We start from the raw sequence: 15,606 nt of genomic DNA, 5'->3' as shown, positions 1-15,606 counted from the left end.
CGATCTGCCAGTCCCATTGGTCGAGGCTGATTTCGACAACAGACTCCACTTCCTCGAAGTGTTCTCCAATCTGGTCGACTGGCTCCTGCTCTCCAGCAGAGGGAAGTCCAAATTGTGGGATCTTCCCGATAGTCTGGAGTCTACGCTGCGTCGCCTCTCGAAGATCCCGTCTACGGAGGCGGTCCTGGTGGACCTGCTACCCTCGTCGGAGACGCTCGACTCCGGCACGCTCGAATCCTGGTAGTCCAGGGAGCCGCACTCGGGTAGGATCTGCTTCCTGCGTATCACCACCGGTGGTGGCAGCCGATTGGCTATCCTCGCAGCTGCGTCCAGCCTATCCTTCAACGCTATCCTCTCCTCCCCCGATGATCCCTGGGCCTGGGACTTGGACAGTTTTTCCTTGAACAGCTGAATTTTGACAGAGTTCAAGGTCACACCTCTGGAATCGCCTCGAATCCTCCGGCTACACAGGCGAGATATGGCAGACTTTTCTCTGCTTATTTCACTAAAGGGTACTTCGCTCTCCCTTTTACTCGATTATCGAACTTGCATCGCTATACCGAAACTATTCGGTGCTACAAGATTCTCGATCTCTGAAAGACTGCTTGGGTTTTCTTCCGAACCGTCGATTCTCTCCCGAGGATGACACAGGTACACTCTTTCCTTTCTTTGAACTCTCTACGTTTGTGCCTCCTTCTTCGAAAAAGGTCCAAATTGTCCGTTTGTGCTCGTTGATTATTGTGCCTCGAAACGTGATCTCTGTTAAAAATTTTACAGACTTGCGAAAAATATCCGTGGATCGCGCAAAGGTCGATCTCGCGGTAACTCAGAATAAAAAATTGTCTTCCTTTTGCGCGTATATATAAAAAATCACTCTTAGTCCTTTTTCACTGTTTGGTTCACCATATACAAGGATGAATGTGCTCGCGAACGAAACTCTTGTGCCGGCGTAAAAATGCAATCGGTATATAAAATGTAAAAGGGTCGTTGACTTAAACTTATATGTAATAAGGTCGAACGCCTCGATAAAGATCCGATATAGAATTAACAGCTTTAGCAATAATTAGTGGTATAATTATAGAGGTACGAGGTAATGGATGGAACACGTCGACAGTCTCAGTCGAGGAAAGCTAACTTTCTGAGTGTCAGTCTCGGTGAGGATTTTTATTACGATTTTTCCCACTCCGCTTCCTGTTTTCTTCTGTCTCCGCCGTTTCCCTCGCTGTGTTTCCTCTCCCCCACTATTCTCTCCTATTTACCCCCTCTCCAACTCCTCCCGGAATATCGTGGAAATATTACGTAACGCGCAAGTGCTGCGAGGGAGAAAACACGGATCTTTCGTGGTTCCTGTTAACCTTCTCTCGCTCTTTCTCCATAACAATAAGGAAAATTGCTGGTCCAGCGAAAAACTCGATTCCCTCCAGACACCACTCGAAACATCGCTCCTCTCCAAGCTTCGATCCTCTTCGGTCTTCCCTTTGGCACAAACTAATACTTTCAAAGGACTCTCTTTTCCGCATAAACGATTATTCCATGAAATAAAATCACGGATATCCTTAATTAATCGATTAATTAATAAACGTAGTGAGATTATGTACTTTAGGTACGTGAAGATGCAGGTAATCGTGGACGAGAATGAGGAGATTCGTCGGTACCTCGACCTCTCGACCTCCGAAGGTGCTTTCGTAAACTTTCAATGTATATATATATATATATATATAATTATCACACAGAGAGTCGTTAAAAGGACAAAAACACTCTTAAGAAAATGATATATATATATATATATATATATATATATATATCGGTGCGTTATACAGCAAGCTCACAACCGCGTCGAGTCCTCGTGGGACACAGGAAACAGTTGGTCATGGTATAAAAATGAAGCTCCTATCGCAGCATCGTCGAGGATATTCGTTGATCGTACAATTGCAAGTGTATCGCGAAGATCGAGGGCCACTGTGGTAGGGACCAAATGCTGCTCCGGGATTCTCCTAACAGCAGAATCGAACCACTCGTGCATAACGCAACACGTGAGAGACCTTCTCCAGCGAAGATTGATCTATTCGCTCGGTGGGACGGAAGGTGGTGCGACGCTGCTTCGGCGAGTCCATCTCGTCAAGGGGAACCATCGAAGAACGTTTATGCCACGTTAGAATCGATCGAGCGATTCGGCAGGACCGGGCCATGCTTCGAGGCCATCCTTCGGCCTCGCTCGATGCACTCTTCGCTCTTCTACGTCCTCCTCGAGAAACTACGCAAAGTCCTTGAAAAGATCGACGATCCAGCAACGAAGCAGGTCATAGGACCCCGCAGGATCGCCAGGATAACGAATCAACGAAGGTCCAGAAGATCCCACAGGACTCTCCCATCCTTTCCCGGTGCTCTCATCAGCAGCCGCGACCAGCGACAGCATTCGCCCAGAAACTGTTCCGGGACTTGTCCGGAACAGTCCAGGAGAGTTATCGAGTGGAATTAACGTGCGCTCGCCAGAAATTTCGTTGGCTTCGACTCTCTTCGGTCAGGTTCAAGCCTCGGGCAGTCCGCGTCGCACTCGCCAGAGAGACGGAGAAGAAACAGCCTCCTCTTTTACAGATTTATTTCTCTCTTAATCTGCTCTTCCGGAACATCCTCCTCCTTCTGGACTCGATCGGCTGGAAGTCTCCCGAAGGATCGTTCGATCCTCGAAGCGTTCGCGCGAATCCTCGTCGCTTTTCACTGTCGCTTCCACACACCGTCTCTCAGCCCTTCCTTCACCACGGACGATCGCGACGACGACGACGACGACCACGACCCACCTGTACTTACTTACGTTTATTGATTCGCTCGTGGTAGTGGGCGCGTGCGCATCATTCATAGCCGCGCACGCGCCCCTTTTGCGACAACACAGACTGCTGCATTCTCTCTTTCGATTACGTTTCTACCCTGGCTGGCATTCCTCCGAACCGACTCCTACCGAAACCACTCACGCATCGATGAAGCTCCCCTTTATCGCCACTTCCCCCAACGAGTAACGGCTCTTCGCTTGGATCAACTTGATCATTCGTCGAATACCTCGTGTATTGCAACTTTTCAGAAATTCCTTCCTCCTTTATGGGCTAAAAGTGGATATCTGTTTCTAGTCGAGGTATCCGTGTCGAAGGTCTTATTGTTAGGCGAAAAATGATGGAGGATTAATTGTTTTTTTTTTTTCCATGTATTTAATTTCTTTGGTCCATTCGACGACGCGAGGATGGATAAGATCCTGCGTTATGACCGTAAATCACTTGCTTTGTTGGCAGATATTACAGTGGTTGATAAAGCTTTCCAGGATATGTACAAAAAAAGGTGTTAAAATTGAGACCTTTTTTTAGTCACACGTCGACCTTAATTCGCTTTATTCCTTCAGAGTAGAAAGATAAAGTGAAAAACTGTTGGAAACTGGAAATATAATTTTATTTTCACGTTTTTAGCTCTTTTCATGCATTCGACGGTGCGAGATCCTGTGTTAATAATAAAGGAGTCTCGAAACGTTCGTGAATCACTTGCTTTGTCTGCTGATGTCAAAGTAGCTAAAAGCTTTTCAGGACAGGCGAAAAGATCTGTTAAAATAGACATTTTTCTTAATCGCGTCTCGCTTGAATGCAGTTTGTTCCTGTGCAATACGAAAATTGCCGAAGATCTAATTTCTGCGCAGTACGAAGATAAAGGGCGAATACTGATGGGGATGTAATTATAATTTCACGCCTTTAAATCTTTCGACTCGTTCGACGGAGGATGGCTGCACCTCGTCTTCAATTCAGTTTTTTCAGTCATAATGCAAAGATGAAACGAAAACTGCCGAAGGTACAATTACACTTTCGCGTCTTTGGCTCTTTTGATCCATTCGACGGTGGAAGCCAGAATAAACTTCTACATTACGTTCGTGACTCGGTCAGCCTGTTTACAAATGCCAGAATGGCTGAAAGCTCCCCGAGATATGCAAAAAAAAAACGCGTTAAAATAAAGATTTGCCAGCGGCGAGAGAAATGTCAACGAGTTAATAATTTGCAACTGAGAAAACAGAGCGATCGATGAAAAATAAAGGAGTAGCATCGACGAGAGAGTCAGGGATTCCTCTGGAATATTAAGCTGGGCAAAAGGTCACCACCAGAGTGGCGGTTAATTAAATTAAAGGAGAGTTTATCCTTCGCATGAAAAAATCAACAGAGTCTGTCTCTCTCTCTCTTCTTATATGTGACATATTTTCCAAATTACGTTCCAGCTACGTTTCGCCAAATGGCGAGAACTGTTCCCACACTCGGACTGCACGACAGAGTAACAATAAATCGCACAGGCTGCTGCTTCCAGAAGAAGCGAGTGGAGCCTATCAACGGTGTCCTGTATAAAGGAATTAAGTTTGATGGGTGAATGACCTTGAAAGAACGAGGTGGTACCGGAAGCAAATTCGACTATAAGAGTACGTGACAATGAAGGGAGCTAATAATATACCTCGAAGGTGGGGGTGGGTTGAATTTGTTAGCTCGGTATCTCACCTGCTCCGCGCGTGGTCTACACTTGTCATCCTGTTCCTTGGAGAGGTCCTCGACAAGGTCGTGCAGGAGTCTGATGTCCTGGGGGCTGGGGGTGTCGACCCTTCCAGCCCCCACACTCATAGCACTATGGGGCGCCAGTTCACGAGTCTCTATGATCTCTTCCTCCTGCACACTCCTGTCGCTGTCCTCGTCCAACCAGCCCTGGTCACTGCCAGTCACCCTTTCGTCGTCATCGCTCATTTAGGGCATCGGTGCAGGGCCACGATCCTAAATTCAACGTTTGCTCTCACCATCATCCTCTACACTCTACCTACACCACTACAAAATTCTCGTAAAAACGCATCGAGACTGATCCATAAACCAGCGAGTTCCTATCTCGTTGCTTCTTCAGGGTTTACCCCAACTGCAAAGTGTTGGTTCCATAATTGACTGGATCTTTGGAACAAAGTTGCTCCGTACTTTCCTTTAATACGTAGAAATATGTGGCAGTTTCGTTGGACGTTGTTCGTTTCTCGTACAATAGAGAACTAGATGGACTATTATTGTCAATAAATTGAGCAATGCGCACGGTTCACCAATTCTTCCCAGCACCTTTCACTTTCTATCCGTCACTGCATCATAGAATTGTGTCTTCATGGTGGATATTTTGGAAATGATCGCGATGCCAAACTGTTGGAGGCTCGAGCGTGAGTAAAAGGCAGTGCTTGGTGGAATCAATGAATCGTCGAGAGTTTCGCGATCAGCCACGACGCTCGGAGCAGTCGTAAATGCAAGGTAGAAGGAGGAGGTCTGGCTGGCGAATAATGCATCGGGTTGCTCGCACATTTGCGCGAGTAACAATGTCGCAACTGCGTTATCACTTGCATATGCGGACGCGGGAATTTCCAAGGACGGCAGTCATTGATCAGCGAGACCTTGGCAGAAACCGAGTGTGTCAACGCGAGGAACTCGATAAGCCGGTGGTATAAACCATAGCGACCCCCCTGTCAACCACATCCTTTCCTCAAGTACTGTTGGATCACACTGTGCACGCGCGTCTTCCTCAATAAATATTCCACGAGTTCGCAAAATGACGATCTCGGCTGGTACCAGCCGAGCATCGATCGGAACCGGAAATTCCTCGAAGCCGCATTTCTCGTGTGGCGAACGCCGTCCGATACGCAAAGTCCGAAGGAAATTATTCGGAATTAGACGAGGGAGGACACACGCTCTCCCTCGAGTTGGCTCGACCAATCCCGAAGAACCGCATCGACTTGACGACCTATCCTCTTTTCGTCCTCCACCTCCCCCCCCCCCCCCTCCTTCTTTTTGCTTCTGCAAATTTTTGGCAACTGGTCCCCGTTGATTTAGCACTGCAGGGACAATGGATGCATCGTAGGTGGATTTTTGGCAAGATTGCACACGTGTCCTCTGCAACCCCACCCCCTTTTTAACCTGTGCAACCACGTAACAAAGTCGCGGAAGCTGCAGGATCCACCGGTGGAGAACCGAGCCAAACTCGAGGATCCTAAAACCCACCTATACGATCATATGATTTTTCTACTCCGCGACCTCGATTTCTTCCCGCCAAAGACACGTGGCTATACATTCTGATCGATACAGGGCATTGTGCATTTCGACTGTTAATTCGATTACGCCAATTTGTCAAGTGACACGGAACCTTGGGGCCTCCGAAGCCTGCGAGCCTTGGCGTCGGCTTACAACGTGTCCAGTGGTTTCCTTCTTTCGCGCTCGATCGCCACTGCCACCGCGCGTCTCTCAGGACTCTCGCGCGTTATATTCCCTCTCTCCGAACAAAGATACACACATTCGAGAAAACTGATTTAACCAAACGACCTTGCAACGCACGGAGAAACGAGGAAGTCTGCAAAAACTTGATTTTTCTGTTCACCGAACAGGAAACTCCAATTGTCACTTTCATCGGAGTGGATCAATTGATCGTAATGCAATTAGCATGGGTGCATTGAACGTCCGTCGGATTCATTGATTGATTTCAAGTGCAGCCTTAAGCTTGAATCAACGGTAAAGTCACTGTTGAATCGACTAAAACCGCTGTTGAGCAAAACCCGTTCTGATATGCTTTGCTTACTGATTGGATTGCGACACTTGTCACTGTGTGTTTACCTAGTATACAAGGACGTATGTGTGTGTACATATATAGGAGCACGCTCTCGCGCCCTATCAAATTCGGTGCAAGCAGCTGGGGAGGAAAGGAGAAGCTCGAGTGGCTCAGGGAATCAACGGTAGGCGCGAACACTTTGGCAAGGATCGATCATGTTTTTGGCCATTCACCCGCCATTCGGAGGTCCTTCCCCCAGGCTTATCTCAGGGTCAGAGTCCTCGAGTTTTCGCGCATTTCAGACGAGGCTGCGTCGCGGCCGGGGCACCAAAACTCGCAGCTCGTTAAAAGCATCGATCGAAACTCGCACATCGGCCACTTGAAACGATTCCTTCAGCTGTCCCGAAACCTCAAAGACAAACGCTCCTCCGTTGTAAGGCATCCTAGACGGAAATAGGTTTGTAGTACAGCGCCAGTAAACTCTCCGATGAACAGACGTAGCTCGCTGCTTGGCAGTGCTAATACGTGCTCTGCCATTTATACATCATCACCACCTTTTTCCCCCTTTTATTCTTCTTTTCCTTCGACTCGTGCATCCTCTTCTTCGGGCCTCCTCGATTGGAGAACAATGGACTTCTCGAGGAGTGGGAGGGATGCCTCTTTAATTTCGACAATTTTTCTTTCCACGATTCAGAGAGTGGAGCGTTCCATTGCACTTGCGACCACATTCGAGGTTTTTTCTCAATTTGAGTGATTGGAAAATGTGTGTGTGTGTGTGTGTGTGTATGGCCTCTTCCCGGGGACGATGTGGACGGAGTGTGACAGGGACGTAGCCCGAGCCGCCCGAACTCCACGGCAAATACTGCGACACTGACTGCTGCGCCGTCCAGCGATCATTTTCCGAACTCACCCGAGACACCCCCCCCCCCTCCCCCTCCACTACTAAGCACTTTTCACACACGCTTCTTCCACTCGTACTCTTCCCTCCTCCTCCTCCTCCTCCTCCTCCACCTTCTCTTCGCGCCTTTCTTCTTCTTCTGCTTCTGCTTCGTGCATTTTTATAGCGATCCACTCGGTAGAGTTTAGGCTGGCCTTGTGCCAATCGAAACCACTTCCGATGCCCTGCCCTTCCACTCTGACCCTCCACCTTACGCTCTTAAGCATCCTTGTACTTGTCACGTACCTTAACAGATAGCTTTAGGAAGCTCGTTAACCATGGAATAAAGCAACCCCTTTGACCACGCGAATCCTCCAATCAATTCAATTTTCACGAAAACCTGCACGTAACGTTAAATCAAAGCAAAGAATTTTTTCTAGCTTGCCAAGTATAACCGATAGTAAATATTTCATGCGCGAGTTTGCTCGAACACTGGTATTATTAATTACGGAGAACGGAAAAGGTCGGTTGGCTGTAGAAATTTATTACTTCGAGGGGGGAGTAGTCGTGGGGAACCGTGAGGGAGCGTCTATAAACGTTCACGAAACTTTCCAGATTTTAACGAGTTTGGTGTAAGAAACTTTCGCCAAGATTTTCAGTTCTCCTCGTATTAACTCTACCCAGAGATTCCGTTTATACATTCTTCGTAAGTTGCCACGTGGACTTGGTACAGGAGATTTACCGAACGGGTTTTTACACTACTTTTTATCATTATTTGACGCTTGTACGGTAGATGTAGGTCAAGAAGACCCGAATGTTAATTTGACAATTTACTAATATCACTCTTATTATACATAATACCTTTTCTTTTGGAATTTTGTACGAGTATTTAAAATTGAGTACTCGTTTAAAAGTCTATCCTAATGAGTGTTTTTTTAGGTTTTGAAGAGTACTAGAGAATTTTTTTTGCGACAGCCACATTGTCCAAGGGTTCAGCTTTACCGAGAAAGCGTGCCACGTAAGGGCTGGTAAGAGCTTGTTTGGTTTGAAATGGAGATTTATTTGTTCAACGCGAGAGAGAGCCTACAAATTTTTGCTGTAAAAAGTGACGAGGTTAAACTCTCGTCGAGCAACGCATTCTCGAGTTCTCTCATAGTGAAAAGAAGAAAGCAAATCCAGAGAGAGAGAGAGAGAGAGAGAGAGAGAGAGAGAGAGAGTTTGCGTAACCCAATCGATATTTGAACTTTGACGATATTTCAGCACGTAAATAAGTCGTTGACACGTTTCGGTGATCTACTTGTCAATTTTTAATAACCACTCGTGTTGGATCCTTCGGCAAATATTTTTAAAGTCCTGTCAATGTGTGTTATCATGGAGAATATCTTGACGCATCGATTGGTGAAATTTATGAGAGCTGAATGAACGCGTCTGATTATTTCAATGTTATTCCACTGGGGGATTCCCCACTCCTTCGGTTGACTCCCACTACTTGGAATTGCGGCAAAATCTAATTGGCGCCAGTCAGGGACAAGCAAAACTTGTACAGTGGTTTTCTCGCGTGCAACTCGTCGGTCTTGGCAATGCTCCTCTCGTTGTCTTCGTAAAAACAACTATATACTAGAATGTAGGAGTAGAAAACAATGATAAAGCAGACATTTGGATCGCGAGCATTCCTATATCATCGTGTTATTGTTAGCACGTTTTAAATAAATAAACCAACGTTGAAAGTTTAGCAGGAATGAACCAATAAGGCTATCCTCGTGTCTCCGAGCAAAACTTATAATACGTCAGACATGTGGACTGTTAGTATTCTTGCTTCATCTCGTATTAATGTCAGCACGTTTTAAATAAATAAACGAATGTTGAAATTTTAACAGGAATGAAACAATAAGGCTGCTTTCGTGCCTTGGCTCGAAGGTGCCTCCAAGCATAACTTTTACAAGCACACAGAGTATGGTAAGATAATTATTCCGCGTCCTTCGGCCAACTTCCAAGGTGCTCCAAACAAGAACAATTTTTAATTTCCATTCGATCACTGTTCTTACCTCGAAGCTGAACGAAACAGACTTTTAATCCAGCGGCTTATACCACCATTCAATTTTCCCAATCGAATCGGAGGCTCTTATTCGTCGAGAGGACGTTAAAGGGGATAAGGTCCGGGACAAGTCAGACATGGCTAAGCAACACAATGTCTCCCCCTACACTTACCTGCGCTACTTTCTCCCCCATATTCGGCGTGTGCATCGCGCCTTGAAAATATTTCGCCGAGCCGTTGTCTTGGAGTGAAAACTGAAACATCGGTGATTTATAAATTGTGGATAAATAAATCAATCGGTTGGAGCGATAAATATAAATAATACTCGATCCTACCTTGTGTTTTACGGAATCTGGTCCCATTTGACTGAGCGACGGCGATTTTCGGTCCCTGGACGTCCGCCATTTTTGCAGGTCACTCTCGGAAGCGACCCCAGGAAATATTTTAGAGTGTTTCGTGGCTAGAAAATAGACAGTCGTATATTGTCACCCTGTACGGATAGATTCATTCAATTTTTTGTTATCGCGCTAAGCTATCGATGAAATACAGGCTCGTATTTTGAAGATGGAAATTTCGAGAAACTATTATAGATACAGAGAGAGAGAGAGAGAGAGAGAGAGAGAGAGAGAGAGAGAGAGATTTTCCTATCTATGAGACGATGAACAATTATGTTTTAGCGTCTCTCTAAAATCTAATCTATTTTACGACGAGGCGAGTCTGACACGATTACGCACTCGTACTACTTTAGTATATCATACATTCTCATTGAGAGTTTAAAACTTAAAAAAAAAAAAAAGAAAAAAGGCTTAAGAGAAAGAAAGGAGGAAAAAAACCGAGCCTATATCTCAATCTAGAGAAAGCATCATCATTGTGTCAATAATTAATTAGTTAATCGGCACTATAAGCTGCATACCTGCGAAAAAAAAAAGAGTTTTAATACTTGGATAAAATTTCGTCGAGAAAGAGAGAGAGAGAGAGAGAGAGAGAGAGCGAAAGAGAAAGAGAGATAAGAATGGATAATCGCTACTTTATTAATCATGTAGTATATATAGCAGATATCTCGATGAATTTCGATGCTTTGTACAATGAGTCAAACTGATCTTTACAAATGTTACGTGATTGAATTATTATTATTTATATATGTGTTCTAGAGAGAAATAGAAGCCGTGAGAGTTTCAGCCATTCTGACCCAATTGTGATAAGCGTTTATCTGATTTATCCTCGGTCAGCAACTTTAATCGAATAATGAAAAATACCAGAGAGAGAGAGAGAGAAAGAGAAGATTAAAGATATGTTATAATTGGTTTATTTTGTTATTTCTTTTTTGGCACGTGGCTGACCGAGCTCTACTCGTGTGTTCTGCTTAGTTTTGGTAAGTCTGCATCACACGACACGTGGCGTTTCTCCAAGTTAGGTTGATGTAGTATAAGTAGAGTTATATAAGTAGTGGGTGGAGAGGAGGGAGTGTGAAAAAGAGAGAAAAATATATATATATATATAGGGAGAGAGAGAGAGAGAGAGAGAGAGAGAGAGAGAGAGAGAGAGAGTGTATGTAAGCTCAGTCGGACAAGAGAGAGTAGTATAAGTAGGTATACAGTTGTTATCATCTCGACGAAAACTCTCATGACAAAAACAGAAAAAAGCGCCGCAAGCTTGGTAAGTTAAGTTGATAGAAAGGGGTGCAAACTCGCCGACGTACGGTCGGTAAAGAAGAGAAGCCTCGGGGGCTACTCCTCCCTGTTTTACCTTCGGTGAGGTTATCGACTGTCGCTGGCCGTCGCTCGAGGGTGATTTGTTCGCTCCCTCGGCCCGCTACTAAAATAGTTTTTTCAGCTTTCACTATGTGCTTTTTATATATATATATATATATGTGTGTGTGAGTATTCGTTGGTCGCAGCGCCTCAAAGGGCGCTCGACCTGGTTCCAGGGGAGAGGGGGTGGGGGGAGGGCAGGAAGCACTGCCGATCGATGAAAAAACTCGAAATTCTAGACTGGACATACACTACTACACACTCGATACCTAATCACTGCCATTGGCGCTCACTCGCGCCGGATTTCCGTCCATCGACATTTTTATCGTTCGACAGCTTCGATTTGGCCCTACTCAACAATCTCGCCAGTATCTTTCGTCGACCAGTGCTCTTCCCTCATACAAATCAACTATTCTTTTTCTTTTTTTTTTCAAGGGATTAAATACTAATTTATTTTTTTTCACTTTTACTACAATCTAGATAAATACGGCATGGATATTGTCTGTCACTGTAACCTTTCGAGGTATACAAACTACTTCGGCACGGAAGGACAGGTCGATCTACAAGGCTTTTTTGTCAACATAAAAAGCTGCACGCCATTTTGCTATCAATTATCAATTCTTAATCACTCATTCTCCAAATAGATTATTAACCAGAGTCCTGTCATCCGTATCAACGTTTAAAATTGTGCTGTCAGTGGGATATCCCTGATATAGCACTTGATTTTCAGGGGACATCCTCGGCATGTGCACTGCACGTGTGGATATCCTCGGAGCGTTCTAAGGATGTCCTGAGGATATTCGTGCTATTGGGGATAGCGGTAATAGAAGATTTCTAGGTATTTTTACAGGAATTTCTCGAAATATCGATCGAGACTCTCATGGTGGACAGGGAGTTACTGCGACACAGGCAAACGTTGACGATCAACAAATAAGATACAAGATAACAGACAAGGCTCGAAACAGAGAGAGAGAGAGAGAAATAGATAGAGACATATAGATATATAGATAGATAGAGAGGTAGTAGTACGAGTTTTGGTCGCTTTTGCAGCAGGCATGGTGTCAGAAACGTTCCAGAAACGTGGCAATCCGTCGATTGGATTCCTGGAACGTTTTTGACACGAAACGTGCTACCCTGCGACACCAATTGGGTGTAGAACAGTAATGGGAGGGAATACGGGGGGCGAAGAAGGGGGGTTGGTAGAAAATAGGTCGAGATTTACTCACAGACGCTACAAGTGAGGCTGCGACACGGGGTCCTCGAACCTTCGGGCTTCACCGCCCTTCTGGAAATGGCGTCCAGACTCGCCGCGTGGGACACGCTTCGGGACGGACCTTCAGCAGCGCCCCCCGACGAAGAGTTTGGACCATCCCAGATTCCCGACTTTTGAGAGACCTGCGAAATAAAAGAAAACCACAGGGTTCGATAACCTCGCTACTGCACGTTATCGATCATCCTTCCTCCCATCTATAAAACAAACCTCCACGCGCGAGCCGAACTTTGGTCAATAACGATAAATCTCTGCGAACACGCGAATGTTTTCCGAAAATGAAAAAATAAAGGAAGGTATACGCGCGTCTTGAACTCTAAGAGCTTATCGCTATCGATCGAAATAACTCCCCCCCCCCCCCCCCCTCTCCCAGCGAAACAAATCCCAGCTATCATGAATATCTCAAATTTCAATTCCACTCGCGATTTTCGAAGCTCCGATTGCGAATCGATGGTGCTTTGTTTAAAATTGCACGGACGATAAAACGGAGATATATAGGCGCTAGTGGCAAAGCTAATTCGCAATAAATATCTCACGGGCCTTGCATAATGCAGTAACGGCGGCGCGGAGTCATTTTTCCATGGAGACTTTTGCCAGTGTACCAGAGAGAGAGAGAGAGAGAGAGAGAGAGAGAGAGAGAGAGAGAGAGAGAGAGAGAGAGAGAGAGAGAGAGAGAGAGAGAGAGAGAGAGGGCTTCCTTGGTAAAATTACTAGCGACCGAGGAATTCCGGACACGTTCGGTTTATTAGCCGAGTTCGAACGACATGTACGCGAGGTAAAATTTTGGCCAAATGCCTCGAGCGGGAATACTCCTAGGTTCCTCGGCTCCTCGGCTCCTTTCGAAAATGTCCCGAACGCTGTTACTCTGCTTACGTCACTGACTCCCTCGGGACTGGCGATCGGAGCCGTGTTCCCGTGCTGGACGTTCGCCGCACCATTGCTGCCTCCAACCGCGGTTGCCGGTAGACTCGGCGGCGGAGGCGTTCCGGTCCTCCCAGGACCCCAGGACTCCATCATCGTCGGTGAACCGCATGTTAACGGGCTGCAACACACACACACACACAAGAGAAACGTGCCAAAATTATTCCTTTCTTGTATGGTCTCGCGCGCTCTACCGCCTTCGAAAGTCAGCCTAACTTGACCTTATATATATATATATATATATATATATCGATCGCGGTGCACAGCGGCCGATTGGCGGATTTCTGTATATCGCCGAGTCGGGGAATCACACGGAGCCTCGGTTGTGAAATTCAACTTTCCACGCTGAGGATTCCTGGCAGGATCGAGAAAAACGAAGCTACGCGAGTTGGGAAGAGAAAATTACGTTCTCTCGCGAAGACTTTTTATTGGTGACGCTAGGAAAAAGAGCGAGTGATAAAAATAGACGCTGGCGTGCGTGTGTGCGGGGGGATCCGAAGGATGGCGCTGGCGTCGTGTCTCGAACAACTCGACGCGCCGCCACATTGTATACACTAGCGGGGAGCGCGTCGCGCGGCCAATCGCATAAATCGGCCAAGATTATGGGAATGGTCGATATAGGTACTATACACGTTGCACGATACGGAACAACGGCACACGGACGGAGGTCGGACCTCGGCAACGCAAAGTGTGTCAGTGTTAGGTCATTCCGAGCAATCGATGCATAGGCTAAGCCTACCGCACGATAGACCATCGCTGGAGTGTTGTTGCAGGCGTCCGGAGTGCACGCGTGCGAAACAACGGTGTAAACAAAAGGACTCTTTGTGTTCGTAACCTCCGATCGGTGGCCCTGCACCTCGGCGTGCCATGCTTTTACCCAAAAACTCGCGCGTATTCAAGGTCCTGGTTGCTGCCAGGGTAGAAGGATTTATGCAGGAGGAATTCGTCGAGTTTACATAGGAGTATGGAAGTGTAGTAATCGATGCATAGGCTGAGTCTATACCTTACGATAGAACAACATCAGAGTGTTGCAGGGTCCAAGGTTCACGCGTGAAAAACAACAATGTAAACAAAAGAACTTTTTGTTTTCTTAACCTCCGATCGGTAGCCCTGCACTTCGTCATGTTATTCTTTTACCCAAAAAAAAAAACTCGCGTATTCAAGGTCCTAGTTGCTGCCATGGTAGAAGGATTTATACAGGAGGAATTCCTCGAGTTTACACAGCAGTAGTTTGGGTATTGGCTGCGGTGGTGGGGAACGGGCGATTCGCGCGAGCGCCTCCCTCGGTTAATCCCGAAGAAAACTTGCTGACGCGAGAGCGGAAATCGCTGCCAAGCCTCTGGAAAAATCTCCTAATGGGAGCTGCAAGGAGGGGGGAGGGAGACTCTTTGCTCGAGCCATTCGGCAAAACTGTGCCGCCCCTGATCTTTCTCGAGATGAGAAAGACACGTATTCTCGCGATACGAGAAAGATGGCAGAGAATTTCGTTTGGAACGGATCCAACACTCGCCGTGCACGTGAAATGCTGACACACACCTATATAGGAGTGGAAGGGGAAGCTCTTCTCGAGAAACGTACAATACTCACAATGAGAAACTACAATTTCTCTCGAGCATTCCGCAAAGATGTACCCTCCCCCCCCCCCCCCTCCTTTCGACCATTTTACAAACCGGTCATTTACATGCCGAAGCAACTGGGTCAAGACCATAATTTCCCCAAATTTACCTCGATATCGATTTACCAAGCGGTAATCTCGTAATGGGCCAAAGTATCTGGTCAACCGTGATTAGATCAGGAGGTTACGGAGCTAAAACGCTTCCTCGTTCGCGTACAACGCCAATCCCCCCCCAACATGACTTTCCAGGGCAAAAATCAAAGCGCAAAGTCTTTCCAAAGTGAGTCAACCATAACCACAAAGTTTTGCTTTGGCAAAACTGTGCGGATCGATGGAGAGGGAGAGGATAGCGCAGGAAACTGGCATTGACATTTGTCATCACGTGACACCTACGTGAAAATGGGCAATGCTTGCGCGGTTCGCAAACACACACAATACACGTACGTACGTGTATATCGTTTGTCCTTACAACGGAAAAAATGCAAAAGAATAATCGTTTGTTTAATAATGCAAATTTTATTCCATATATTATACAGCATACGTATAGTAAATGTGTACGTGGAA

The 15,606-nt window shown here is 46.1% G+C and overlaps 1 protein-coding gene across 13 annotated transcripts in view; it reads right to left on the bottom strand.

Moving 5' to 3' along the window:
- The window catches only part of sei (seizure), a 61,460-nt gene that overhangs the window by 20,625 nt on the left and 25,229 nt on the right, over positions 1-15,606 (bottom strand). For 8 of the 13 annotated variants that reach the window (XM_066741614.1, XM_066741617.1, XM_066741619.1 and 5 more), the window contains 4 exons: positions 13,380-13,548; positions 12,463-12,631; positions 11,232-11,300; positions 9,659-9,945 (listed from right to left, as the gene is read on the bottom strand). In XM_066741614.1, the coding sequence (XP_066597711.1) occupies positions 9,659-9,945; positions 11,232-11,300; positions 12,463-12,631; positions 13,380-13,548 (694 nt within the window). The remainder of the gene's footprint in view (positions 1-9,658; positions 9,946-11,231; positions 11,301-12,462; positions 12,632-13,379; positions 13,549-15,606) is intronic. The other 5 variants (XM_066741618.1, XM_066741620.1, XM_066741621.1 and 2 more) reach the window with 3 other exon arrangements.

Source organism: Prorops nasuta, unplaced genomic scaffold (genome assembly GCF_024137725.1).
Source record: "Prorops nasuta isolate Cenicafe-Biocafe unplaced genomic scaffold, Cenicafe_Pnas_1.2 PNAS00025, whole genome shotgun sequence".
Classification (NCBI taxonomy): domain Eukaryota; kingdom Metazoa; phylum Arthropoda; class Insecta; order Hymenoptera; family Bethylidae; genus Prorops; species Prorops nasuta.
The sequence above is the reverse complement of the archived record's forward strand: the minus strand, read 5'-3'. Positions and strand labels throughout refer to the sequence as shown.